At 45.1% G+C, this 26,386-nt stretch overlaps 1 protein-coding gene across 1 annotated transcript in view; it reads left to right on the top strand.

The window, feature by feature from the left end:
* Positions 1 to 14,041, top strand: part of LOC142582550 (uncharacterized) — a 40,244-nt gene extending 26,203 nt beyond the window's left edge. The window contains exons 10-17 of the mRNA XM_075692400.1: positions 11 to 114; positions 695 to 750; positions 3,429 to 3,577; positions 4,196 to 4,279; positions 8,032 to 8,119; positions 10,843 to 10,891; positions 11,938 to 12,035; positions 13,933 to 14,041. Of these exons, the coding sequence (XP_075548515.1) occupies positions 11 to 114; positions 695 to 750; positions 3,429 to 3,577; positions 4,196 to 4,279; positions 8,032 to 8,119; positions 10,843 to 10,891; positions 11,938 to 12,006 (599 nt within the window). The 3' untranslated portion in view covers positions 12,007 to 12,035; positions 13,933 to 14,041. The remainder of the gene's footprint in view (positions 1 to 10; positions 115 to 694; positions 751 to 3,428; positions 3,578 to 4,195; positions 4,280 to 8,031; positions 8,120 to 10,842; positions 10,892 to 11,937; positions 12,036 to 13,932) is intronic.
* The last annotated feature ends 12,345 nt before the right edge of the window (positions 14,042 to 26,386 follow it).

Here is a 26,386-nt window from a genome sequence, read left to right as displayed (position 1 = left end):
TACTTTGCAGAGGGAATTAAATTTGTTGAAATAGAATTCGAGATCCCCGATGATTTTGACACAACCTATAGCGCCGTGAAAGTGTGTCCAAGTGCGGAAGAAATTGCAGACTTGGTGAGTATTTGTGAATATTGTGCTCCCTTGTTTGACTGACCAATTGACAAGGTATAACAACGCAAAGCAGCGCTAATACTATAGATATGAGAGCCGGTGTAGTAGAGGGCTCAGGAATATTTTTGACCACCTGGGACTCTTAAACTTGCCTCTATGATTTGCACGCTAGCTTTTTCTGAGTTCCTCCTTTCGTATAATGCAGCCGTCGCGTGCCAGTATAGAATACTGGATCTCGCGCTCAGCAGTAGAACACCCTAGCCACACTCCGTTGTCCTAGGTTTCATAGAAGAGCACATTTCAAAATATCAGAGTCAATTTCGGCTTCGAAAACATTGCTGCAGTGATCTAGAAACATATTGCCATACTCTACCATTTTTTACTCAATGGAAATTCCACAGAAAATACATTCACACAAAATTTATGAAAGAAGCTTCCACGCTTGAAGTCCGCAATGAATTGATAAAGTATTGCACGCTGTAGTGTTGTCACAGTGTCGTGCAGTAGTTGGTCTACGGCGTACTTTTCCCGTGATAATTGACTGTTCTAGTCATCCAAATTTTAAGGGCTGCCTCTTTTACAGGTACGGCTAAAAACAGGAAACAAACACATAGCGTCGAGAAACGTTGTCTGCGAAGGGTATGTTGGCCATTTTTTTTTCTTGCTATGTATACAAAGCACGTGCATTTTTCCTTGTTGTGTGAATGGTAGACGTATACGCAGAGAAATATTACTTCGTTCTTTATCTTCAATTAATTAACGACAATGGAAACGTGTTGTCCAAGTGAAGCGTCTTTGTCATACTTACTTTGCCTGCAACGTTCAATTCTCACTTCATTAATTGTTTAACACGAGTTACGAAAAGTCAGCTTCTATTCACGTTGAATGTCTTTGACAGACGCCATCTTTGCAGAAAGTTAGTCTAACTTTCTAAGATGTATAAATAAGAAAGAATTGTTGATATTATTGTGTGTGTTTTATAGGGAACTGCCACGCAGTCGAATTCGAAGTCAAATTTATTTTATTATCTTCTTCTTGAATGATCGTGTTTGAATTTATTCAGTGGAACGTTAAAATTCACTGCCGCTAATTTAGCATTCTGAGGTGTGAATGGCTGTGCACAGACGTCGCCTATTATGATGTAGTTCATCATGTATCATGGGTCACTTCGAAAGAAGGGCGATGGTGAAAACAATTCTCCTGTCACTATTACCTAGTAAAAAGATGAACGAAGTGTGCGAAGGTCTGTGTCTGAGTTTTTCGCAGATTTTCGCTACCATTTCTGCCTGAGAATGCAAAATTAGTCTCACTGAGGGAAATGCTTTAGAGTAACAAACTCGAAACGCGAGCCTAGTGCAAAAATTAAGCATCATTAACTGTTGAAGGAGATTCAAAGTAGGCCACATATCAATTTCACTAAATTAACTATTTTCCTTATGCTCAGCAGCTCTTTGTCTATACAGTTGCGAACTTTTACACCGTGTTTATATTGTAATTTGTTTTCCCCTTGGTTCTAAGATCTGCATATGTATATTCTTGAATGGGGCTATAGGGGTGCAAATTTTTGTAACATTGCTACTTCCATGAACCTTGTTGATTTCCGAGGTCTTTCCTTGGTTTGATTGATTGCAGAAATGTAAACTAAGTCTTTCTTTCATGATAAATAATGGACTTTTCTTCATGCGAGCGAGTTGTAATGCCGAAGTCGTTTTATTTATTCGTACGTCGTAGTCCGATGATCATTATACAAGATTACACAACTGTAGAGAAGGATTGGAGCCAAATTATGGATCGTCCACTTCAGCACCTTTGCTCCTGAATCTCGCTCGTCCTGAGAGTCCGAGCCCTGCGCTAACGGTCAATCCCAAATGCCGGTGACTAATAAACGCCTTTACAAGTGGTGCAGTTGCTGGGTAATCTAATTTCAGCATGTCAAGGGACAGAGGAAAGGGTAAAGGCAGAGAGGTTGACCAGAACGAAAAATCCAGTTTGCTACCCCACCTTAGGGAAGGGTAGGTGGAGGTAGAATAGAAAGATAAGGAATGAGAGAGACAGAGAGAGAGAGCAGAGAGACATGATCACAGACGATCAGTATCACCGCACTATATCAAAGCATAGGCTCACCGGCAACACAGCAAACACGAATGCAGGCTACAGCAGCTTGTGTAGGTCTGTTGTACAATGGTTGTTTTCAATACTGCCTTGCTGTGCCTTGGCGGTTGATGAAATAGGCGAAGCTGTTATACGCAAAGTAGCGACAATTATTTGACATGCATGAAAAAAAAAGAGAATGAAAATTTGCTTGGAAAGGAAAGACCGGTCTCAGAGTTCTACGGGAAACATTGCTAGATTTTTGATGCTATAAAACAGAAAACGAAGGTGCCTATAGGCTTATATTACCTTTTTTTTACCTATCGTTGATACATATAGATTTATGGAGTTTCACAACGAAGCATGAGACTGAAAGGCATATTCCCTTCAGATGTGCCCGCATTCAGACGGGGGCAAACTAAACATTAAAATTATGGGGATTTACTTTTATGAGGCACGCCGTAGTGGGGGACTCCAGAAATTTGGACCACCTGGGGTTCTTTAACGTGCACCAAAGTATGGGTACACGGGTGTTTTCGCATTTCGCCCTCATCGAAATGCGGCCGCCGTGGCCGGGATTCGATCCCGCGACCTTGTGCTTAGTAGCTTAGCACCAGAGCCACTAAGCAACCGCGGCGGATCAAACAAAACGGTATTGTCTACTTCGATTCAGGTACAGAACCCAACTAGGTAAAACTATTCCGAGGCACTACAGCTTCGATATTGAACACACACTATACATCAAGTATTATGGCAAATCAGTTCTGCGTAAGCGCGCGAAGTGGAATAATAATAATAATAATAATAATAATAATATTTGGGGTTTTACGTGCCAAAACCTCTTTCTGATTATGAGGCACGCCGTAGTGGAGGACTCCGGAAATTTTGACCACCTGGGGTTCTTTAACGTGCACCTAAATCTAAGCACACGGGTGTTTTCGCATTTCGCCCCCATCGAAATGCGGCCGCCGTGGCCGGGATTCGATCCCGCGACCTCGTGCTCAGCAGCCCAACACCATAGCCACTTAGCAACCACGGCGGGTCGCGCGAAGTGGAGAGTTTCACGAGAGGAAAGCATTTTTTTTTCCCGCCGATGAGTAAAACAAATCTACAAATGCACACAAATTTCTCAGAAAGAGCTTCGAAGAAAAAAGAAATTGTCCTCCTACGAATATCGGAAATCACTGTGCCTTAACTATTTTCACACCTTAATTATTTCCGGGCAGAGATGGGCACGTGAAAGTCAGGTTTGGCCTTGGCCTCCACGACAGTGAAGACGCACTCGCAGCTCTATATCATCGGTCTACAATCCCTGGTCGCCAGGGCCAGGGCCTGCTTGGCCATGGAATCTTCATGAAAGTGAAGAGCCTTAATGGTAAGCAGTAGCCTTACATCAAATGTTTAATTTATGAAATGCCTTTAACAGTACACACCTTTTCTCTTTTCCTCCGCCACACACAAAAAAATGAAGTAGCCAGTGAGGGTGTGGGGGCGGGAGGACGACGATATTAAACAACCTTCAATATGCACCATTGTGTATCCGAGCAACTCGACGATACCGAATTTGCGAAAATACTTAGTATACGGCAGGCGCTCTAAATTGTTTTTAGTGCTTTAGGGGTTTTGCGGCAATCTTATGGAATTCTCTGGGTCTTTAAGCAATCTGCCTCAAGCCGCAGTAAAAAAGTAAGTGTGCTAAGGTCTACGGATCACGGAAGTAATGGCCTACATGGTGCTATAACTGAATGCTGTATTAGTATATTTTGCACTTTAGACAAAGGTGCACGCCGAAGCTTTAATTAAATGCGCTCGAAAGTATGTCGCAAATTGAAATGTTGAGGCGGAGTTAGTGATGCATTTATAGCATGACCAGTATCATAAAATTGTGATTAGGTGCCACTTTAGTCAAAATGTTTATAGTTTCTAATTTTAAAAATACTGCGTTCCTGTTTACGCAGTAGTTTGATTTTTACTGTTTTGTAACAAATCGCAGTTTCATCCAGTGCAGCGAGGCCGATTGCAAACGCCGTAAGCCTGAAATCTGGCCCATACACTGACAATAATGTGGTCAGCAAAGGTAAGTGAACGTTTTTTGTCATTGGTCGTGATTTTTTTTTTTTCAGTTTCCGTGCGCGAACCTTGGTCTTTCTTACGGATGCAGTCTCCTATCGAACTCGGATCGCTTTACATCAACCTCCATGCTTGGAATTTGGTTTCCTTTACATATAGCCATTACAGCTGAGTAAATTGGACATTTCGCCAGAAAAGAGCAAACCCCATTCATCATAAAAAGTTATGCGTGGCTCTGCTATCGCAACCACCAGAGACCAGCGGAGCTGGGGGAAGTTCAGTAAAGTAGTGCCAAACCGCACACTTAGATTAACTTTTGCTGGGCTTTCCCCAGCTCCTCTGGTCTCTGGTGTTTGCGATAGCAGAGTCACACATAATTTTTTTCCAGTGCGAGAAAGATGACTGAAGAAGCAAGCACGAGGGTTCTTATCGGATAGGAATGACGTCACACCACCTGTGTCCCCGCCGAGCCTCTTCTTCTCCCTCGCTAGGCTCCACCCGCCCTCGCCACGTCGCTATGCTACGCTATGCTATTTTTATGCTCTGCTTTCACACCCCCTCAGCTCTTTCTTCCCCAGCTCGGCGACGCTGTGGACGTCAAGAGAAAGCCAGCGAGGTTCTAGCAGATCCTCTGTAAAAATCTCGATTTGTGCTAGCAATACAAAGTATAGTCACAATGGTAGCTGAAACCCTAAGGTTCGTATAACCTTGTTTAACATCTTGTCTTTGCCATTCATCCCTGAGGGATTGGACTGTGGATAAAGTTGTTCCAGTGTTTATGTCTGTAGACTAATTACCCGTTAAATTACAAAGCTATATCGCTGACTAGTATGACATGTAGAATGGCGGAACACACCATCTATACTTATCTGGTTAACTTTCGGCCGCCTAATACTTTTTTTTAACCAGACGTCAACATGGTTTCCGCAGAAATTATTCCTGCGAAATTCAACTTACCGCCTTTATTAACGACGTTGTTACTACCTTAGAGAACGGATAGAAATTGAGCGTATTTTCTTGGACGGCTGGAAAGCTTTCCGTCTCTCATACTTCTTTCTGCTAAAAACATAGTAAACTTAATTTAGACCCATGCATCTAGGCATGGACTCAGAACTTTCTCGCAAACAGATCACAACTAGTCACTGCAAGCGAATCCGAGTCGCTATTCAACCCAATTTTATCCGGAGTTCAAGAAAGGTTCAGTCTTGCATCCTTTATTTTTCCTTATTTGTATAAATGATCTACCAGGTTCAATTAACTCACATATTAGGTCATCAACCGACAGACAGACAAAGAACTTTAATTACAAGGTTCTGCTACGCATTCGCACGGGCTCTGCTCGTACCCCTGCGTGGATGTGTAAGACTGGCCTGGCGTTATCACCATTATATTCAACGTGTGGTGTGTGCGGTGACATAGAACATTACCTAATGTGCTGTAGTGTGTATAACGCGGAAAGGAGGGTGTTATTCGGGTCCCTCAAGAACACAGGACTTCCTCACAGTTCTCTTCAGGACATTGTTTTCCCGCGCGGGATCCGGTTGTGTAGGAAGGAGGTCTCTCGCCTTCTGTTAAATTACCTACAGGACACGGATTTGGCTTGCACAGGGTGAACTGAGGAGTGACCATTTGTGATGGGGAGGTCTGTGTCTGATTACGTGATTTATTTATTTTAAGTGTCGCTACGGTGGAGCAATTGCCGGCAGCAACTGCAAGGCTAATCCCACGAGTAGCCTACAACAACTCAACTCAACAAGCTTTGCCCTAGGGCAGAGCTGCGGGCCGCTCCCACGTGGGGACTGGTAGGCCGAGCCTAACCGCCGCATCGTTGGCTCTCTGAACAGCCCAAATTTGACGTGCATATTCTGAGCTCTGGATGGCAGACTATTGCGTAATTTATAGTTATACAATCTCATTCAGACACTCACTATTCATTCTGCCATTGTGAAAGTTTCCAACGGGTGTAGAAACTGGCAGGCGCAGCCTATTAAAGAAAAAATTTTGCCTCCATTTCACTCTATGAAGATGGATGTACGGCGAAGCTGTTGCCGACGTTAGACAGGCACGACCGACGTTAGACGACGTTAAACTCTTTGTTAGACTCTTTGCTGCTGAAAACATAGTAAACTTAATTTAGACCCACACATCTAGACATGGACTGAGAACTTTCTCACAAACAGATCACAATTTGTCACTGCAAACGAATCCGAGTCGTTATTCAGTCCAGTTTTATCCGGAGTTCCAAGAGGTTCAGTCTTGCATCCTTTATTTTTCCATATTTGTATAAATAATCTATCAGGTTCAATTTACTCACATATTAGGTCATTCGCCGACGATTGCATAATTTATAGTCATAGAATCTGATTCAGACACACTCACTATTCAGTCTATCATTGTGAAAGTTTCCAACTGGTGTGGAAACTGGCAGACACAGCCTAATAAAGAAAAATTTCGCCTACATTCTGCCCTGTGAAATTGGATGTAGGGCTAAGCTGTTGCCGACGTTAGACAGGCACGACCGACGTTAGACGACGTTAGACAAGCACCATCACCACCACCGACGTCCGTGACGCGCGCACGCACGTCTGTGGAAGTACAGCATACACGTACGCTCATTCCTCTAGGCCTTCCGACAAGCGCAAGTGCGTAATTCAACTAAATGAACTTCACAAAGTAAATTGCGTCAGAACATTCGCAAAGTATGACTTACACACAAGTTGCAGATGTGGTAGCTTATGGGTCGCAATTTGAATATGCGAGAATAACGGCGTCGTCACCTGATGATTTTTCCTGATGATGTTTTACGATGACGTCATCGCGTCAAACTTGACGTCATGCGATGCCGTATTCGTCAAGTGATGGCGCCATCTGCTGACGTATGTGGTGCCTCTTGGAGAAGAAGTACACAGTGCGATTCTCGCTTTTTTGCACTGCCTCCAGGTACGACCCACATTTTTCTTTGTGTGAGCACGCGGAGACGAAAAATCCCTACGAATTACAGGCTAAACAGTTCTGCTGTAAGAAGTGTAAGGTTTTATGCACTTCACGGAAGAGCAACTCTACAAACACTCGCCACTACTGCATAGGTGGGACCCATCTGGAAAATTTTCAGTGCCCTTCCACTTTGTGAAGAAGGATGGTCTGCGAAGCTGGGAATGTGGGCCTCTTAATGAACTGCATCTCCGGTGCGGGCCGGCCCAGTATGGCGCTATCTACGGGATCGGCCCACCTATGGGGGATTTCTTAACGCCTGCTTCCCCTCCGCCGTTGGTCGGCCCGGCATCGCCCTATCTTCGGGATCGGCCCACGTACGAAAAATTGTTGGCCTATGTCCACGGAGACGAGATCCGCTAGAACGTAGCCAGACGCAGCTTCGCTGTAGAAGTACCAAACTAAAAAATTAAATTATGGCGTTTTACGTGCCAAAACCAATTTCTGATTATGAGGTACGCAGTAGTGGAGGACTCCGGAAATTTCGACCACCTGGGGTTATTTAACGTGCACCTCAATCTAAGTACACGGGTGTTTTCGCATTTCGCCCCCATGAAAATCCGGTCACAGTGGCCGGGATTCTATCCCGCGACCTCGTGCTCAGCAGCCCAACACCATAACCACTGAGCAACCACGGCGGGCAGAAGCACCAAATTATAAATATCTAAGTGTTCACTTGAGCTCTAATCGTTCTGGAAAAACGCGCATAAATTACCTAGAAAACAACGCTAGAAAAACGGTACAAATCAGCTTTTGTCCATAACGCAGGATCGAAAGGATGGCTGATTGTGATGACAAGCATTATGGGAGTGCTCTTCCTGTGTGGTGCTTTTGCAGTGATAAACATCATTCTGAGGTAAGTGGTGATTTCAACGGTTTTATTAAACGTAGGAAGGCTGTTTGATCGGCGGTGACTGATATATCACTGCAGTGTTCGCTCAGTGAGGGTTCGAAATGCAAACATTTGGGCAGACTTCCCTGTGAACCTCAGGGGGGCCCACCAAGAAACATTTTCTTCTAATAAAATCTAATAAATTCTTGCCTCTGCCGAATTTCACTGGTTAGAAATCATGACTGCAGTAATATAGGAACAAGGTTGTGAAATTTACGCTCCACTTAGGTTACCATTGTGTTTCCTTTAAGGATCAATAAAGCTACGACTGGGGCTAGTCGGTATGGCATCGTTCTGCTTGCTGCATTGTGGTTACGGTTACGGTGCGCACATGTGTGTCTGTCGCTTTTTTATCCTTCTTATAAGCGGTATACCACAGTAAGCAGAACCGTTCATTTAAGGAGTCGAGGAGGGAAACAAAAGTCGCAGTTTCGCCCGAAAGGCGAAGCATCGATTGCGATAGCAAATTAGTAGACAGCTATACTAAATAAGGATAGTAGTGTTATTGGCTGTGTAAACTTGTAAACAACGGCTCACTAACTGAATTAACTAAGACACCGTGTTACGCGCTCACAGGTAAACATGAACACATCTCACTCGATGAGCGCGGGAACTCGCTGCCAAAATACTTGAGTGAGGAAGCGCGGCAGCAACAGCGAGCAAATTGACCTTCGTGCTGCGTCTCGCTTCAACGTGAACTAAGCGTAGAAAGCACAGCGCATACGAAGCTACAGCACTCGTCGCACATTTCCACATCGCAGATCGCTTTTAAGATGAGGCCTGCGCAACCATGCACTTTGTCCACATCACAGGTCGCTTTCAATATGGGGTGCTCAGTGTCGCGCGCTTCCACTCGCACATACAGCGTACAGCCTGAGGACGACGTTATCACGAGAGAACGCAGTACGTCCATACCGCACACAGAGCCCGTAGCAACTGCCAGAGGAGGTCAACCTAAAGCAGCTTAAATTTCGCCAACTAGCGCCACGCTTTGAAGAATGTCAAATTTCGCCAACTATCGCCACGCTTTGAAGAATGCTGCCTCCTCCTCGCGCGCTCTGACCGTGGTCGACGCCGCGTCTCTATTGGCCTAATAGCATCACGTGGGCCCCCGCGCCGGCTTCGTTTGTTTACAGTCGTGCTTCAGCGCCATTTTCGCTTGAGAAGTGTCTGCGGAGTCAGGAGGAGCGCATGTTGGCTCCGTTGCTACGCTCAAGCGGTGCATGTGGCGTAACGGCGAGGAGGGAGCGTGAAAGAAACGAGAAACGAGGAGGAGTGAAAGCGGAGGAGGAGAGCGTCGCTACTTTACGAAGTTTAAGGGGCTTTAGGTCAACCTACCGCGCCTATGCCCATCCTCCTCCTCCGCGTCATATCGCATCATTTCTTCTTCCTTGCTTCGCCCAACTCCATCTAGACTTCCCTCTAGGTGACGTTGCTTTGCTGCGCGCTTTAGGCACCACTTGCCTCCTTGAAGCCCTTGGGTTCTGCGAGAGCAGTGGAAAAGGAAACATTGCCGCAGTAGGGATTAGTAAGAGGCGATTGGAGGATTGGTGGAATAAAAGTAGGGAAACGACAAAAAATGGAGACGTACAGCAGTGCGCAATAGGGGATCAGAAAATTTGGTTGTGGGAGTTCACAGTGTTTTTTTTAAAACTTAGGTTGGACATTAGGCACAATAAAAGCAAGAGCTTGGTGGCGCAACCCATCGTCCCGTTCCAAAGGGGACGCTCATAACATCCATCCATCCTCTGCGCGCTCCTTCGTGCTTTCCCGGCCGCACGATTCTATTCTCTGCTTCCATGTGCCTTCCTCTTCAGGTGCTCGCTTCCCTCGCGGCTTCAAACAACACTTCGCCGATTTCACAGGTTGGACATGTACGCTGCGGCGTAAAAATGTAGGCGGGACTCCACTGATGTTGTCTAAGTATGCGTAAGCGTACCCTCAAATTTCAGTTGGCGCACTCCCAAATTTCAAGTTCGCCCCCCTAAATTTTAGTTCAGCCACTCCTAAATATGATGTTGGCCCACCCCAAAATTTAAGCTGGCCCACGCCCAAATTTCATGTTGGTGCACCCCCAAATTTCAGTTTTAATGAAAACGTAGAGCGCTAAAAACACAAAGGATGTAGAAGAAGAAACACACCCTACACGCGCTCACACACACCAAAACGTGTGGTTCTTCTTCTATAGGTCCTTTGTGTTTTTAGCATTCTAAGTTTTTATTAAAATGCATTACTAACCAGCTCACCTAACCATCCTCTTGCCGAATTTCAAGTTGGCCCACCCCCGAACATAAGGTAGCCAACCCCCAAATTTCAAGTTTAGCCAACTGCAAATTTGAGTTGGCCCACCGTATCTACAAGCAGCTTCCACGTGCATTTAATATGGAGCCCTCTGTATCCCTATATGCATTATCTGATCAACTTAATTTTTATATTGTTTTAATTGATCCTTATCGCTTATAAGGTTGCCGAAAATTTACGTCTACACGATTATAACGATTAAATGCCTTATATTCGCAAAGTACGCGTTTTTGTGCCGATGAAAGGCATTAGGCTTTCCCGTGACGGACAGATTTTCCTGCGGTACTTGTTAAATAACGCTTAAGCATTAAAATCAAGGAGGCAGTACACAATGCACAAAAAATGAAATACAAGTACCTAACTTATCATATTATGACTTTCCTTAGAATCAGGGTGAAGAAGCAGCAGCGGGCACTTGTTCCAGGACACTCATATGTGAGTAAATGGCTTCATGCTTCGGATTCTTCTAATCAAATACATGTCCTTTCGCATGCAAGCAATCAGGAGATACGAATATTCGCAATACTGTTATCTGAGATGCCCTTTAATTAGTGTAAAAGAGTTCCCTATATGCACCGACTGAATTTACACTGGACCACTTCCGGAAAACTTTTCTTACCTATCACGCATCCGTTCGTAGTAATTTTATATGGCCCTTATAATTGTTCCAATATTTTGTCTGCACTAAGACAGACATACTAGTATGAAGGTCATTAATGGCTTTCTAAAGCCTAAATAATTTTTAAAAATCTGTAAATCGCCAGTGAGAACGGTGAGCAGAGTTCTGCGCGTACGGGCACAATTACAAATGGATGCTCACATGACAGTGAAATAGAAAAAAAAATATTGATCTGAGATAAATGACTAGCTTTGTGATGCTTCCGGCGCCCGACAATTAGTTAATGGTGACGACTCGAAGGTCATACGGAAGAAGCGGGACAATTGAACGCGGATGCAAAAATGGGTGATACTTAACGGCAATGTGCCAGACATGCCACCTAATTAAAATCAAGTGTTGCGCCTGTCTTCACGGAGTAAAACTAATCTACTATTTCTGCAACATTCAGTTTTTCAAGTTGCCCCTTTGGCAGCTTTAAGTTAACCCATGGTTTTTCTGTATTTCGGCATTCACTAAAATTCAAGCATTCTGCAATACTGACACCGCCACGAGTATTGGAAAATATTCCTAACAAAAATAAAAAATGAATAAAATTTATTCACGTATAGCCTGAAAATGGCTCTACACCTAGAATTTCCACACACGTTTTAAAGCATTCCAGTTAATAAAAAAACAATTGCGCAGTTAACGTTCGTTTATGCAACACGTTCTGTCGACGTTTTCCGGGTCTCAGAATTATTTGTTGTTACATATTGCGAATTTGATGGTATTCTACCTATGGAAGAGTGTCGCAGAGAGGCCAGAATCGGTGAAGTTTATAAAGAAGTGTATGTGCTGTGCTTCTTTTTCGCAAATTCATTAGCCAAAAAGCGGTCGGCCTGAGGATGTTGCTGCTGAAGAGGGCGCTTCAAACAGAAATGCTTGCGTCTAATATTTGCATCCACGTTAAGCATATTTCAGGTAAGTAAATTTGTTTTCAGGTGTAACTAGTAATATGAGCACTTGATCACTATACGGTACATAGGCGTTTTTTCCCCTAGCAATACTTTGAAATGGTTTCAACATAAGGTTAGAAATATTTTAGGCAATGTTCTTAAAATATTGGAAATACATGTTTAAGCGTAAATAAAGTTCCAGGTACGTACACAAAGCTAAAAGAATCTGCCTGTTTTTCAAACCTGAAGTAGTAACCAGAATTTCATACATATCAATTTATAAACCTGAGTCAGTGGTCGACAACAATACAATCTTCAGTTCATCTTCGCGATTACCCCTCTTGAATGGGATACACTCACAATCATTTGTGGCTTTTGCGTTCAGATACTTCTTTCTCGAATTTTGTTTGAGTTCTCCGAGAGCTATAGCAGCTCAAGTGTAGGCCAGGGTGGCTTCCTGCGGACCACTCTTTCTTGAAAAAAATGAAGAAAGTCGACTGTGCTGTATGCTAAAAGCCACAATATTTAAAATATGCAGAAAAACATTGATATGATAAAGAAAATTTTACAGAGTAATCGGCATTTTACATAGACTACGGCATTACGCACTATCGAAGGTTAAGCTTCAAGTTTACCGTGCTTTCATGCATTTACGCCTCATATACTGCTCCTTGGTGTGTATAACAACGGCTGACTCAAACATGAATTCCCTTCTATTTTTACAAACATGTGCCATACGGGCAATTTCTAACGCTTCATTCTACGCAAACACAAAGGCATAATTTACAAGGTACATAGTATTGACTATTAAGCAGTTAGTTATACAAGCACATATTCTTTTTGAAGATACTACGTCCGTATCAGAGATGCAGCGCTGTTCTTGAATGCATATTATGTGAAGCAAACCCCGTAGAAACTACCCCGGAGCTCGAGATACAAACCTAGAATACGCATCAACTACAGCGAGAACAAATAGCGTCACAAATATCGAACATGCCACGTGAACACAACCACACTAGATTTGCTGTAGCGTGCAACTTCATTAAACCATTTTTAAAATAACAAGAAAACTGTTAGTTGAAGAATAACAATTAAAGTTCTCCGGATATTTAAAATTCTGAATATTGTGCTTATTTATTAGTGCCTCTTACAAATTTATTTAGGATTGCCGCTTCTTTCGTGTGTGCACTTATTATATATGTATGTATGATGAACTCGGTTTGTTCGTTTGATTGCTCATAACCTGTTTAGCATGATTATCTACTCATCATGTACTTTTTTCTTTGTGCTACTACACTGTAACCTGTAGCTACTTTGCTACCTGTGTCGTACGCCAAACTCGGCAGTTCCTCAGCCTTTAGCCGGGACCCCCGAGACACTTTTATACAGAATTTGCCTTGAATAAGTCAATGAATGAATGAATGAATGAATGAATGAATGAATGAATGAATGAATGAATGAATGAAAGCAAGAAAGAAAGAAAGAAAGAAAGAAAGAAAGAAAGAAAGAAAGAAAGAAAGAAAGAAAGAAAGAAAGGAAATGCAGTTCGGAAATACGTGTATCGACCGCCGAAAACTGCTCGCCGCAAGATTTCGCTTTGCCGGCCCCTCTTCTCAACTTTTTAAATTAAATTCCGCACCTTTTACACTATTCACATCACAGCAGAGTCGGAATTACAGGGCAGTGTGCCTCTGCAGTTACGTTTTTGATGGCCTCATGGATGTTTGTGCGACTAATCATTGAAGTAACATAAGCGATAATGTTGCCTATATTAAGAAAAGACGGCTGCCTCATTACAAAAAGCATTTACCCAACTAATGCCTTTGTTATGTACCTATACCCCAGTGTTTTACCCCTTCTTATTGTAAGACACATTTATCGAATATACGGCGCCTAATATTATGTTATGTTTATTTTTGCAGCTTTGTCCACAAGAAATAACAAGAAGATCACGTTTGCTCACGTCATGTGCACCATTAATCGTCGCAACCTTGACATACAATGCTCACAATAAAACATGCTAGCAAAAGTCGCCTTATTTCGGTTCATGCCGCTGAGCGTGCTTATTCGCGTTATTAAAGGGCAATACCGGCAATTTTTTTTTCATGCCAAGGTAACAGAATATTTCGGTTCCTGAGAACACGTTGTAGAACGTTGTACCGTTGTAGATAGTAGAACCGTTGTACAAATTTGAAAATAACTTTAAATAAGGAAAAAAAAGTGCAAGAAAGTGCAAGAAAGAAACTGCAACCTGACGAAGCTGCCGAACGAGCCCCTTACTGTGATGTCACGAGGGGTAACCCCGCGGGGAAGTTCCGATATGCGTGCCGGTCTCACCCGCGGGGCGAACAAACCGGCGAAGAGCAGACGCTCCGCTGATTCGTGACCGTGTCAGACGTTCGGTTGACAACGTCCGTTGCACCAGCTCTTCGGATCTGTCACACAGTGACAGCTATTATTTTGATGAAGAGCCACCAATCGCCGTTCGCATTCGACTTCCCACCACGGGTGCACATGCGCAACATAGCGCGCTGCAACATCATTCAAGACCAAGGGTAGGCCTAACTGCAGATTTTATACACAGTGCTAGCAATTTCAACTGTCTTACCCGTTCTAAGGGAAGCGCTTCGCATATTCACAGTGAGATGTGCAGCACGACTTCCTGCATATGTATGCCGCAAGAACGCCGCGGATAGTCCAAAGCACCGACAGGCGCGTTTGTTTACATCCCCAGGTACAGCGACCGCCCGTCATTCGTTTGAGATATAATGCTGCTGGTAATCGTGAACAAATCAGCCCAAATGCGTATCCTAGCCGCTTATCGGTGACATCAATAAATGTCAGAATATATCAAAACACGCAGATTTTGCACACGTAAGCACCGTTGCATCATTCTGAGTCACGCTGATATGAGCGACCACACACACCTTAGAGAACAGCGAGCGGGAGACCGTAGTACGGGAGCGTCGTTATGGCTGCTTTTTTACAATTCTTCGTATTCTCTTCATGCACACAATTAATTTGTTCCGTAAGGCAGACGCAGATTAGGACTTTGCGCTTATGATCGCTCACTTAAAGGACGCGTAGTTTTCGCGTGGAGACGCCGGTGCCAGTTTTGACACCGTTGGCAGCTGAACGAGGCGATTGCCTCGTTCAGCTGCTTCCTTGAAGGGGCCTCCGCTTGCTGTCCATATGGGATACAAGGCAATCAATGCACCTCGCGAAAGCTAAATTATGAGACAGCACAACAATACGCAAAAATATACCCATATGCGTAGTAAGATTTAATTTAGAGAAGTGTCGAGGACCGCGACTGGCAGCGTTCGAGAACGGCAACGTACGGATGTTGATAGCGCGTAGTGTCGTCGATTCTAGCTTTTTATCTGTGCACTCCACGAAATTAGGAATGGTTTTTCAAATCCGTATGGTCAATACTGAATTATAGAAGCAGTTTTCTTTTTCATACTAATGGCTTAATTGGCTCAGATCAGTCACTCAGCTGCGCCCGCAGTAGAGCAATCGCATTCGCTGTAATCAACGTTCAGCAACAAGATAGAAGAATAATCAGCGACTCTAAGACGGCCATTTGGAACCTTACAAAGGGCTCGATTTTGACCAAGGCGGCCATAATCCTGAACCGCGGAGCAGAAGACTTCAAGAACGGCAAAATCACACCCGAATGCCAAAAACGGATCCCAGTACATATGGGGAAGCAACCACAGAAGGCCTAAGCACCCCTACCAACCTCAACAAGAAGGCCCACCGAGCCGCGCGAGAACAAACCTACCACGGCTCGGTCAGTGACGGCCCAACGCCTCGCATTCCCTGCGGAAACCAGGACTGCGGCGGAAGCGAAGGAGAACACGGAGGAGGTGACGACGACGAAGTAGGGTTAAAAGACAACTGGGACAGACTGGTCACGTACCATGACATACTGACACGCTATAGGAAACAAACCGGAGCATACCCACAACCGCACAAACAACTCGACAGATCTCAAGAAACAGATTGGAGAAGGTTGCAAACCAGAACCTTCCGATCACCCAGCACACTTGAACAGGGCAAATTCCAGACATTACCCGGAAGCGAGCTGCAAGCACTGCAAGCACGAACACGCAGACATGGCACACATCTTATGGAAATGCACAGAGATCAGAGCAATATACATAGAGAACAACATAGAATCGAACCTTCTCGAGGGGCAATGGCTAAGCCTTCTGAACTAGCTCGGATCTACACGACCAACTATGGGCAATCCAGCGGGCCCGGGCAGCGGTGGAAAGGCTGTCTCATCGCGCATAATGCCTGGATGGCCTGAGCCCGGACTGAGAACCTCGCAGGTGCTTCTCTCAATAAAGTTTTTTTTCGTCCCTCCGTCCGTCCATCCGCAGTATACGCACGAACTAAGCAACGGTGAGGCCTAACCTCGTCTGAACGCGATCGGCATCGGCTCAAACTCTGCATGCTGATGGGGAGGGCTGAAGTTCATGCAGCCAACAACGCAATACCACTTGCCTCCCATCTCTTGCTCATCCACAGGGAACGCAACTTCTTGCGGCAGTAAGTTTTCATGTCAAGCACTAGCTCACGATCGTCGACTCCTCAACGCTCGCGTCGCTGTCGCCTGCATGAACCCGGCATGCTCTGCGTGCGCCAATCCTCACGTCATACACAATGTAGCATTCAACTGAGGAGGAGTTAAGGTAGGATGTTCGAGGCCATTAAATTCATCTGTAAAAAATCTGCGCAACTCTCAAACCAATACTTTTTAGAGCACATGACGGAAGTGGGCAGAGGAACGTACCCAGTGAATTCCATAGACGTCAGTTGACATCAGAAAATCGCTGCTGCTGACATTTAAAGTGGCTGCTATATGTCAGTCGCCGACCTTTTCCTGACCTTTTCTACTGTCTCTAAACACTCTTCGCCTGAATTATTCTGCTAGGGCTTCCATACTTATATACATAGATCAATTCTGAAAGGGAAAAATTGTCATTCACACGAATGTGACACAAAGCTACAAAGGGAACCCATACGAGTTTCTGAGAAAGAAAGCTACGCAGTTGGAGAAAAATTTCTCCTGGTCCGGGATTCGAACCCGGCACTAACGCCTTTCCGGGGTGGTCAGTCTACCATCCAAGCTAACCAGGAGGCTAGCTGATCGCAGCGCGAGGGTGAAATAATCGACAACTCGAAGCACAGGCTCGCAGCACTGTGTCCCTGTGCACAGTTTAAACTATGCCGAAGTTCATGTCCCAGTCCCAGTGGTCCTCAGACACGTACGTAGCAAGCATATCTGTGAGGGAACGGTTCAGCTGTTCAGTAAGGCCGTTTGTCTGCGGTTGGTACGCTGTGGTGAACTTTTGATTGGTCGAGCAGGAACGAAGAATGTCGTCGACTACTTTAGACAAGAAGCAGTAGCCGCGGTCCCTGATTAACTGACGAGGAGCACCACGGCGCCTGATGACATCGTGATGAATGAAATCGGCTTCGCGAGTAGCACAGCTGGTGGGAAGTGCTCAAGTCACAGTGTACCTTGTTGCGTAGTTTTTAGCGACTACAGGTCATGTAATGCCAGTGGTTCACTAGGGGGAAAGGCCCTAAATGATAGAGTCCTGCGCGGAAAAATGGTTCATCCGATATGTCAAGTGGCTGAACGCTGCCAGCAGGCAGTAGTGCAGTTGTCTTGCGTCTCTGTCACCAGCCACGACGTACTATCGTGCCGAACGGCGGAGGCCAGTCCAAAAGAAGCGCCTACGGATGCGTTCATACGTACATGATACACTACGAGTCTGGCGATAGGTTCACCGTGAAGCTGCCCGAAACAGCAGAGCGAGGATGGGCGGGAACAACAAGCAAGAGTCCAGCGCTGTAATGACGGGTGTTGTAGGGGTGTAAGGTGTCGTTGTGAGAACTGAGGCCACCTATACTGGCCCACAAATATGAGTCGCGGTGCTGTTCGGCATTTATGCGGACCACGTGTGTAATGTAGAAAACGAAGGCTGCAGGTTCATCTTCCATTGTATTGGGGTGAGCGACTGGGTATCGAGACAAGATGTCGGCGTCTTGGTGAAGCCGTCCGCATTTGTAGAACAAAAAAAAATGTGTTCTTGCAAGCGTAGTGCCCAACGGACTGGGCGACTAGGGGGGTACTTGAGCGAAGAAAGCCAACAAAGTATGCTATAACTGCGTAGTAGCTGCCACACAGGAAAAATCATGGTCAAGTACGGTCGGAATGTTGCGACGGCCAAGACGAGAGCTACGCACTCGCGTTGAGTGCTGGAGTGTTATTGCTCCGGCGGCGACAACATGCGGCTTGTGTGGGCGACCACACGGTGTAGGCCGTGCTGCTGTTCTGCGAAGACGGTGCCTATGCCATGCCCACAGGCGACGGTTCGAAAATTCGTGCTGGCTGTGGGTCAAAATATACTAGAAGGGGTGGATTGGTCGAGATGGCAACGAACGTTGAAAAGACGTCCGCGTGTTCACGACCTTAAGTGAAAGTGCCATACTTCTTGAGTAGGTTAGATAGAGGGCGGGCTACTTCTGCGAAATCTTTTAAAACATTGGAACTATGAGCTTAGATAGGTCAAGAAAACTGCGGACGTCCTTGGTCGACCGCGGAGTAGGAAACTCACTACCTGCACGGACTTTGTCGGGGTCTGGCTGCACGCCTGCAGCGTCAACCAGATGGCCAAGTACGCAGATTTGATCAGGGCCAAAACAACATGTCGACAAGTTAAGCTGAAAGCGAGCAGGGTGATAAAAATAGAGCACACTGTGCAGGCAAGTGGCATGGTTTTCAAAAGTAGTTGAAATAGCAAACGCATCGTCCATGTAACAATAAAGGCACATGCATCACTTGATGCCTAGAAGAAAAGAGTCTATCATGCACTCTAACGTAGCAGGAGTGTTACATAGACCAAAAGGCATCACTTCAAATTGATAGAGGCCGTTAGGAGTCACGAAGGAGGTCTTCTCTCGGTCTTGGTCCTATACAGCAATTTACCAGCATCCTAGGTGCAGGTTGATCGAAGCGAAATGTCTGGCTCTGAGCAAGCAGTCTAGCGCGTCATCAATACACGGGAGATGACAAAGAGGATGCACATCCTCGGTAACGTGGCTAAGACGGCGGTAGTCTAAACAGTATCTAAAGCTATTGTCCTTTCTATAAAATACGACGGGTGAGGCCCAAGGACTGCACGAGGGCTCGATTATGCCTTTCCCAAGCATTTTATTCACTTTGTGTTGTATTACAGCACGCTCTTGTATCAGCATTATCAAACGGTATCGCTCCGGTATCAACAAGAGAAATAACTGCCGCTCCATGAACCAGAACTTCAAGGTTGTATGGTGCATGTGGGAAACTCAGATTACTTTCAGGCGGGGCCGTAAATACAGCGTCACCTCCGGGGGTTGCACAGGCTAGTTTCCCTAGAGGCGTTCGAAGGAGACCGAGAGCGGCGAGGTTGGGGCAAGTGGGACTGTCGGCGCTGGAGCGATGACGAGTGACTGGTCCGCTTTTCCCTAGGAGGACATTAAGCACTTGAGACCTCAGGACGGAATGATGAATCATGTGGTGCCACCGATTGCAAAGGTTTACTCAGTATGACGTGGGATAACAGTTGCGGCACTGACTTGCGATGTGTCCAATCCCAGAGTACGTGAAGTAGATGGGCCGGTCATCAGGCGTACGCCACTCGGCTGGTTTTGCGAGAATGTGGCGTGAATGTCATCTTCCGTGTAAAAACAGCGATGACTGGGGAGACCGAGTACAGAGAAGTATTACCATTATGAAAGTTGAGTAAAATGTGCATATCCGCGAACATCTTGCGTGCCACGGCCTGAATTAGTGTATAGAAGCCAGGTTGTTGCTTTGCGTACCGTCATGAGGAGTAACGGGTGCCATGGTCTCGTGTTTTCGACGGACGATGTTTGCGACGTTTTTTAAGACACATAAACATATAAATTTTATAAATACCCATGCAACGCGTCAAAAGGTAATTTTCAGGCTCGCGTCGTTCCTCAAGGTTGTGGCTAACCTTGTGTAAGTACGGCGCAGCTCAAGTTTTTCGAGAATTACCTCGACTTCGTCACAGGTCTTGGGTGTCGTGCTCCCTTCGACCTTCTGTAGCAATGTTTCCACCACCGATGTCAAGACCGACCGAGGAAAGCAAGCTCTTTAAAACCGCTAGGCATTATTAGCATAATTAATCTTTACCTCGTGAGCCCCATTATTTTCTATGTGTGGATCCGAAGCAGAGCGTTGCGATGCTTCTTCATACGATCTTAGAATGGCCGGAGTCATTGGGCAAAAGCTTTTTTACTCGCACGTGGGAAATGGCACATGCAGACATGTTCATTTCAAAACCACTCACGAGGAAAGCCGCCTTTTCTGGTGCGGTTTCCATCGCATGGTTTACATCAGAATAAGCAGTAGTGAGTGCAGCGGCTGTCTTTCCCACTGTCTTGAATTTTTAAAAAAACCCAGGCGCGAAGCTGCCACGTGCTACAGTTAACGACCAAACTGCAAGGCCTAGCGACGAGGAAAATCGCGAGCAGCGAGCAGATCAGAAAAGGGAGAGGCCGCGGGCGAGGAGGAATAGCGCTACATTTAGTTTTATTCAGGGGGCTTAGATCTTACTCGCACGCCCCGCTGGGTTTCTTGCAACACCACCAGATGGCGCTCGCCTTCTGGTGTTTTTTCCAAGGCTCTGTGGCGGCGACGAAAACATAAGATTTTGGTGGATGCTTTGAGCTTACTTCTGTTTTTGATTTGCTCATATTTTAGCCTTCAAATAATAGTCAGGTAGTTTTCCTTTTTCGCTCTTTCTTTCGTGTGCGCGGGTGTGTTTCCTTATATTTCGTCTTGCAGGATGGTCAGAGCATCGTTCCGTGCCACGTCTTTCAACACGTGCAACCGTCTGGGACGTTAAGACTTTACAGTCTTTAAATAGTAGTTTGGAAGTGGCAAGAATAGCTATTAGTGCTTTTGCTGTGTGTGCATTGATATCGGGAATATTGCTTTGGTGGGACAAAGAGAGCATGGCCGCGGGGTTCAACATGTGCGAACACATGTCGTACATTAAGTCCGTACGGCATTTATTGCTTCTGAAACATTGCTGATAATTACTTTGCGTCATTTCAATGATTTAGATTCTGTGCGTATCGGTCTTTGCTAGAAAGCACGTGCTCTGAATGTTTCGAGGCTTGCTTTAGTAACAGTTGAGTGCAACAAATGGCAAGAAATAATAAAGCGTGGAGTGTGCGCGGGGCCCCTCAAAATAGACGAGAGGAAGGATGAGAACGAAGAGGAAATCGAGTCAATCGGCAAACAATGTGATGTCGATGCTAGGCCAAAGAAAATGCAGGATTTCCAACATGAGTGTGTGACACAGGTCAAAGAGCTCAAAAATGAGCTAAATATGGAGCTTGATGCACGGAAGGCGGCGGAGAAAAGGCTTCAAGCAGCCGAGGAAAAGGTGAATAGGGCCGCTATCGTGAACGAGAATGGTCATGACAATGGAGCGCAGTCTGCAGACGTGACAGGGCATGGAGTGTCAGCAAACTACGTGGAATACGTGCAACGTGGGGAGGGACAGTGGAAAGAGCTTCACCTACCTTGAGGCCACTACAAATGAGAAGCGGGAGCACAGGAGCACAGGAGTCAATTCCCCTTGTCAAGTCGCGGAAAAGTATGACAAAGGGAAACATGGAGATACCTCGGCAGTAGGCCAGAGTGAAAGGGTGATAATCGCTGGTGACTAAAACCTGCCTAAGTGCTCGAAAGAATTATGGAGAGGGTGAAAGGCGATAAAAGAGTGGCGTTAGGGACATTTCCAGGGTGGACAATGGGGTCTTTCATGGAGCAAGCAAAAGCAAAGCTTCGAGAAAATGGCCACGGACGCAACCTTGTCGTAGAAACAAGTGGGCTAACTGACGTCCTAAAGAGAAGAGAGTCAGGCCTTGTTCAGCGCTTGGCGAAGGAGCAGACGACTTTCGCGAGCTGTCCCTTCATGTGCAGATCGTGGTGTGCACGGTGCCGGAGGTGCCTGTACGGCCCAATCACGTGCAAAGAGCCATAGTGGCTGCAAATCAGGCTATATGGGCATTGAGCCGAGAGAAAGTTTTCGAGGTTGTCGAAGTGAACACGAAAGTGAGGTGTGGTGGGTTTCAACGAGACGGGATCCACTACAATAGCAGGCTTGGACGAGAAGTGGGCTGGTGACCTGATGGTTGTGCGGTTGCTTTCTGGGGAGGCCCACGGGCGCTCAGGAGGCCACTGTAGGTAGTAATGAAGAAGGTTCCCTAGGGAAACATCAGAATAGCATCACCGTCAATAACAGAAAAGCAGCAAAACAAGAAAGAGAGCTGGCCATGCAATCAGCTGCATAAACATGCAGGGCGGCAGAAAAAAAGGGAAAGTGGGTAGAGATTGAGCAGCAGTTAAATAAGGATCAAATACTGGTGTATGCGATTACAAGAACGCACATTAGAGACTAGGGAGAGCCGCCTGTGATTCAGAACTATGTTTGGGAAGGGTGCAAAAGGGAGGGGGAGTCGGAATGCTCATACATCAGGGAGCCAAGTGGAAAAGTGTAAATTACAAATCTCAAGAGCATCTTTGGTTATCATGTACAATGAGCGGAATGAAAATTTGGCTGGGCGTAACGTATTTGTGGACTGGAAATAATTGCAAAAAAGAATCAAAAGTTAATGGAATGCCGAAGTGCTGATAATAAGTGTTTCGGTAATAATGCCGATATTATCATATTAGGCGACATGAATGCCCACATACAGGATCTAGACGACCAAACCGACAACAATGGGCCGTCAATGCTAGAGCTTTGGGAGCAATATAACCTCGTTATCGTGAATACAGGGCCTAAGTATGACAGGAAGACCACGTGGGAAGCGGGAAACCGGTAATCACGGATTGATTACTTTCTGATGACAGAAGAAATTTATGATAATTTGGGAGAAATGGTCACTGACAGGTAAGGGTATAGCAAGATAGGGAGTGACCATAAATGCATCATTTTGAAAATGGGATATGTAGTTGGGAAAGAGAGCAATGAGCATGAAATGGCCACCACAAATTTTAACACTGAACAAATAAGAAGTATAGTCACTAGAGTCGAGGAAAAAATTGGCAAAAGGCCAAGAAAAGAGTGGGAGTATAGTGAACTTCTAAGTTTAGTAACGACAGAAATGTGCAAGAAGAAGCAGCGTGTTCGTTCGAAAGGAAAAAAGAAACCGAAAAGCTGGTGGAACATGGAGATATAAGAAGCGATCGCCGAACAACAGAAAGCATCCTGAGAACACAGGCAGGCAACAAAGCACAGTTGCCGCACGATGAAGTAGCCAGAAAATGGGAAATATACCTGGAGAAAAAAGCAATGGTTCAAATGCTGGTTAAAGAAAAGCTAAACGGTGTAAGTGAACGTTGGTCGTCAGGAATACGTGAGAAAAAGAAGGCCGCACCTAGAATTTTTTGGAACCACATAAATTTTTTGGCAGGAATTCAACAACAATACAACAACACATCCTTGACGAAGATGGAAACAAATTGTAAGGGGACGTGGCAATAGATTATATCCGAAAAATAACAACCGAATCTTTTCAGGTCAATGACGAGGTTGTATTTGAGGAAAAAGAGAGCATGAAAGAGAACCATATGGAAAAAGAGCGGGTGCTGCCAAATATCAACTGGAAGAAACGCGAAGAGAAAATTCCTAAGCGCTGAGCGACAGGGTTAGACGAGGTTCTTGTTAGGATAAATAATGAACTGGGACCAAGAAGTAAGGAAGCTCTGTTGAAAGCAATGCAAAAAAGACTTTAAAAGGTAGGCAAATACCAGACAGTTGGCGACAGAGCAGAATGAATTTAATTTATGAAGGTAAGGGGGAGAAAGATAGAATTCCCTCGCATAGACCGTTGATCATTACATCTGCATTATACAGGTGAGCAATGCAGCCAATTAAAGCTGCAAGCATGGACAGAGAATAATAGCATTTTGGGAGAACTTCAGTATGGCGTAGTAGATAGGTGTTTGGATGATAACTTATTTGTTCTTACTAAGTGTATCGAAATATCAAAAGTAAAAAGCGGACCGGTATATGTGGCCTTTTAAGACATTACAGGAGCCTATCACAACGTAGACCGCAACATTTTGTGGAATATTCTGCAAGGGGAAGACTTAGGTGACGATTGTCTACAGCTTTTGAGAAAGACTCACCTAGAAAATACCGTTTGTGTTGTATGGGAAGGGATGAGAAGCGATTAGAAAGTTCATATTAATAAGAGACTGAGGCAGGGGTGCCCTTTATCCCAACTGCTGTTTACAAGGTACATGGTGAAGGTGGAAAGGGCGCTATAGGAGGAAGTACTATCGGGTTTAATCTCTCATACAAACAGGTGGGTACAGAAGCAGATCAGCAGCTTCCAGGTTTGTTTTATGTGGACGACATTATGCTGCTAGCTAAAAAGCAAAGTGATATGCAACGTCTGGCTAATATCTGTGGACAGGAAGGCGAGAATTTAGGTTTGATATTTAGCGTTAGAAAACCAGGTGTCATAGTATTCAATGAAAACAGCGAAGAGACAGTGGCGATACAGTGTCAGGAAATGCCTTGCGTGAAAGAGTATAAATACCTTGGTATATGAATAAACGAAGGCAATAGATATGTGGAAAAACAGGAAAAAGCAACAGCAGTAAAGGGGAAGAAAAATTCAGCCATAAGCAAACACAGAGTGCTATGGGAATAGAATAAGTACGAGCTGCTCCGAGTTATGTGGAAAGGTTTAATAGTTCCAGGACTTACTTTTGGAAATGCGATTGTTTGCTTGAAATCAGGGGTACAGTCAGGACTCGATGGCTACCAAAAGTCAGTGGGACGCCTCGCATTGGGTCCTCACGTGAAGAGTACAAATGAAACTGTGCAGGGTGATATGGACACGACAAGTTTTGAAGTGAGGGAAGCTCAGAGCAAAATTCACGAAGAATGACTGAGGAGTATGGAAGAAAGTAAATGGGCAGGGAGCGTGTTGAGGTATCTGTACAGGAAAAACATTGATTCACAGTAGAGGAAAAGAACTAGAAAGCTTACCAGCAAGTATGCGGCTTGTAGGGTGGGCAACACAGCGACAAAGCACGTCAAGTGGAAAGTCCGAGAGGCTGAAATAATCTCGTGGGTGGCGACAATGGAAAAGAAAACTGCCATGAGTGACTACTTAAGAGAAAAGGACGAAATCTGGAAAAAACAAATTATGATAACACGAAGGGACGCTCATTACTTTTCTACGTGATATGAGGATGGCTTAGAACACGTACATATACAACGAAATATAAGAAGGAAGAAGAAGCATGTGCTTGCTGCGGAGCTATGGAAAGGACGGGGCATGTGTATTATAATTTAGGCACCTCTGACCTCCTTGAAAGCCTTGGGTTTAGCGAGAGCAGTGGAGAAGTAAACATGTCCGCAATAATAGAGATAAGTAACAGGTGATCGGAAGATTAGTGGAAGAAAAGACAGCTTCTGTCATCTACTTTATTTCTTGTGAATTTTTAGTATGGTATTGTTTACTTGTTTTTTGTATGACTTCTTTTTTTCTAACCCACTCCTGCAATAGCCCCATAAAGGGGCAGCAGTACGTATAAATAAATAAATAAATAAATAAATAAATAAATAAATAAATAAATAAATAAATAGTAGGCAAACGACAAACAATCGGAGGCGTACAAAAACAAATGTCCCAATAGGGGTTCAGAAAGTGTGGTGGTGGAAATTTTTCTTGTTTTTCTTTTCTTTTAAACATAGGTAGGACTAAGGCAATATAGTGACAAAAGCTAGGTGGTGCGACCCACCAACCCGTTTCAAAGGGGACGCTCATAGCATCCATCCGTCCATCGATCCTGGCCGGCGCCACCACGGCGGCGTTTCACAGTTTGTGCGTATGGCACGTGTTTTGCTTGCGTTCCTATGCGACAAAAATTACGGTGCTGGGCTTTGAGGCCAGGTGCTGTGCTGTGGAAGTGGAAACAATAAAATCGTTCATAGCCTGAAGAGAACGCTTCTGGATGGCGTCTTAGCAGCGTGCTGGTCACTTATGCAGAAGCAGCACGCAAACAAGCGACTGCAGAATGGCTCCAAAGTGTGAACTCAGCCTCGAGGACACCCAGGCCCGACGGAAGCGTCGCGTGGAAAAGGAGCGTCTTCGCTACGAAGCGAAATGTGGCGCAGACAGCTGCTGTCAGGATGAAATGCGCCATGCGACGCAATGATAATGGTGAACCCTCTAAGAGATTGTGAACCATGGCGCACAATAAGGCCTCAAGCAAACACGTGTCCCTGTGTGTTCTGTGTACTGCGCAGA

Source organism: Dermacentor variabilis, chromosome 5 (genome assembly GCF_050947875.1).
Source record: "Dermacentor variabilis isolate Ectoservices chromosome 5, ASM5094787v1, whole genome shotgun sequence".
Lineage (NCBI taxonomy): Eukaryota > Metazoa > Arthropoda > Arachnida > Ixodida > Ixodidae > Dermacentor > Dermacentor variabilis.
This window is presented reverse-complemented; position numbering and strand designations above follow the sequence as displayed.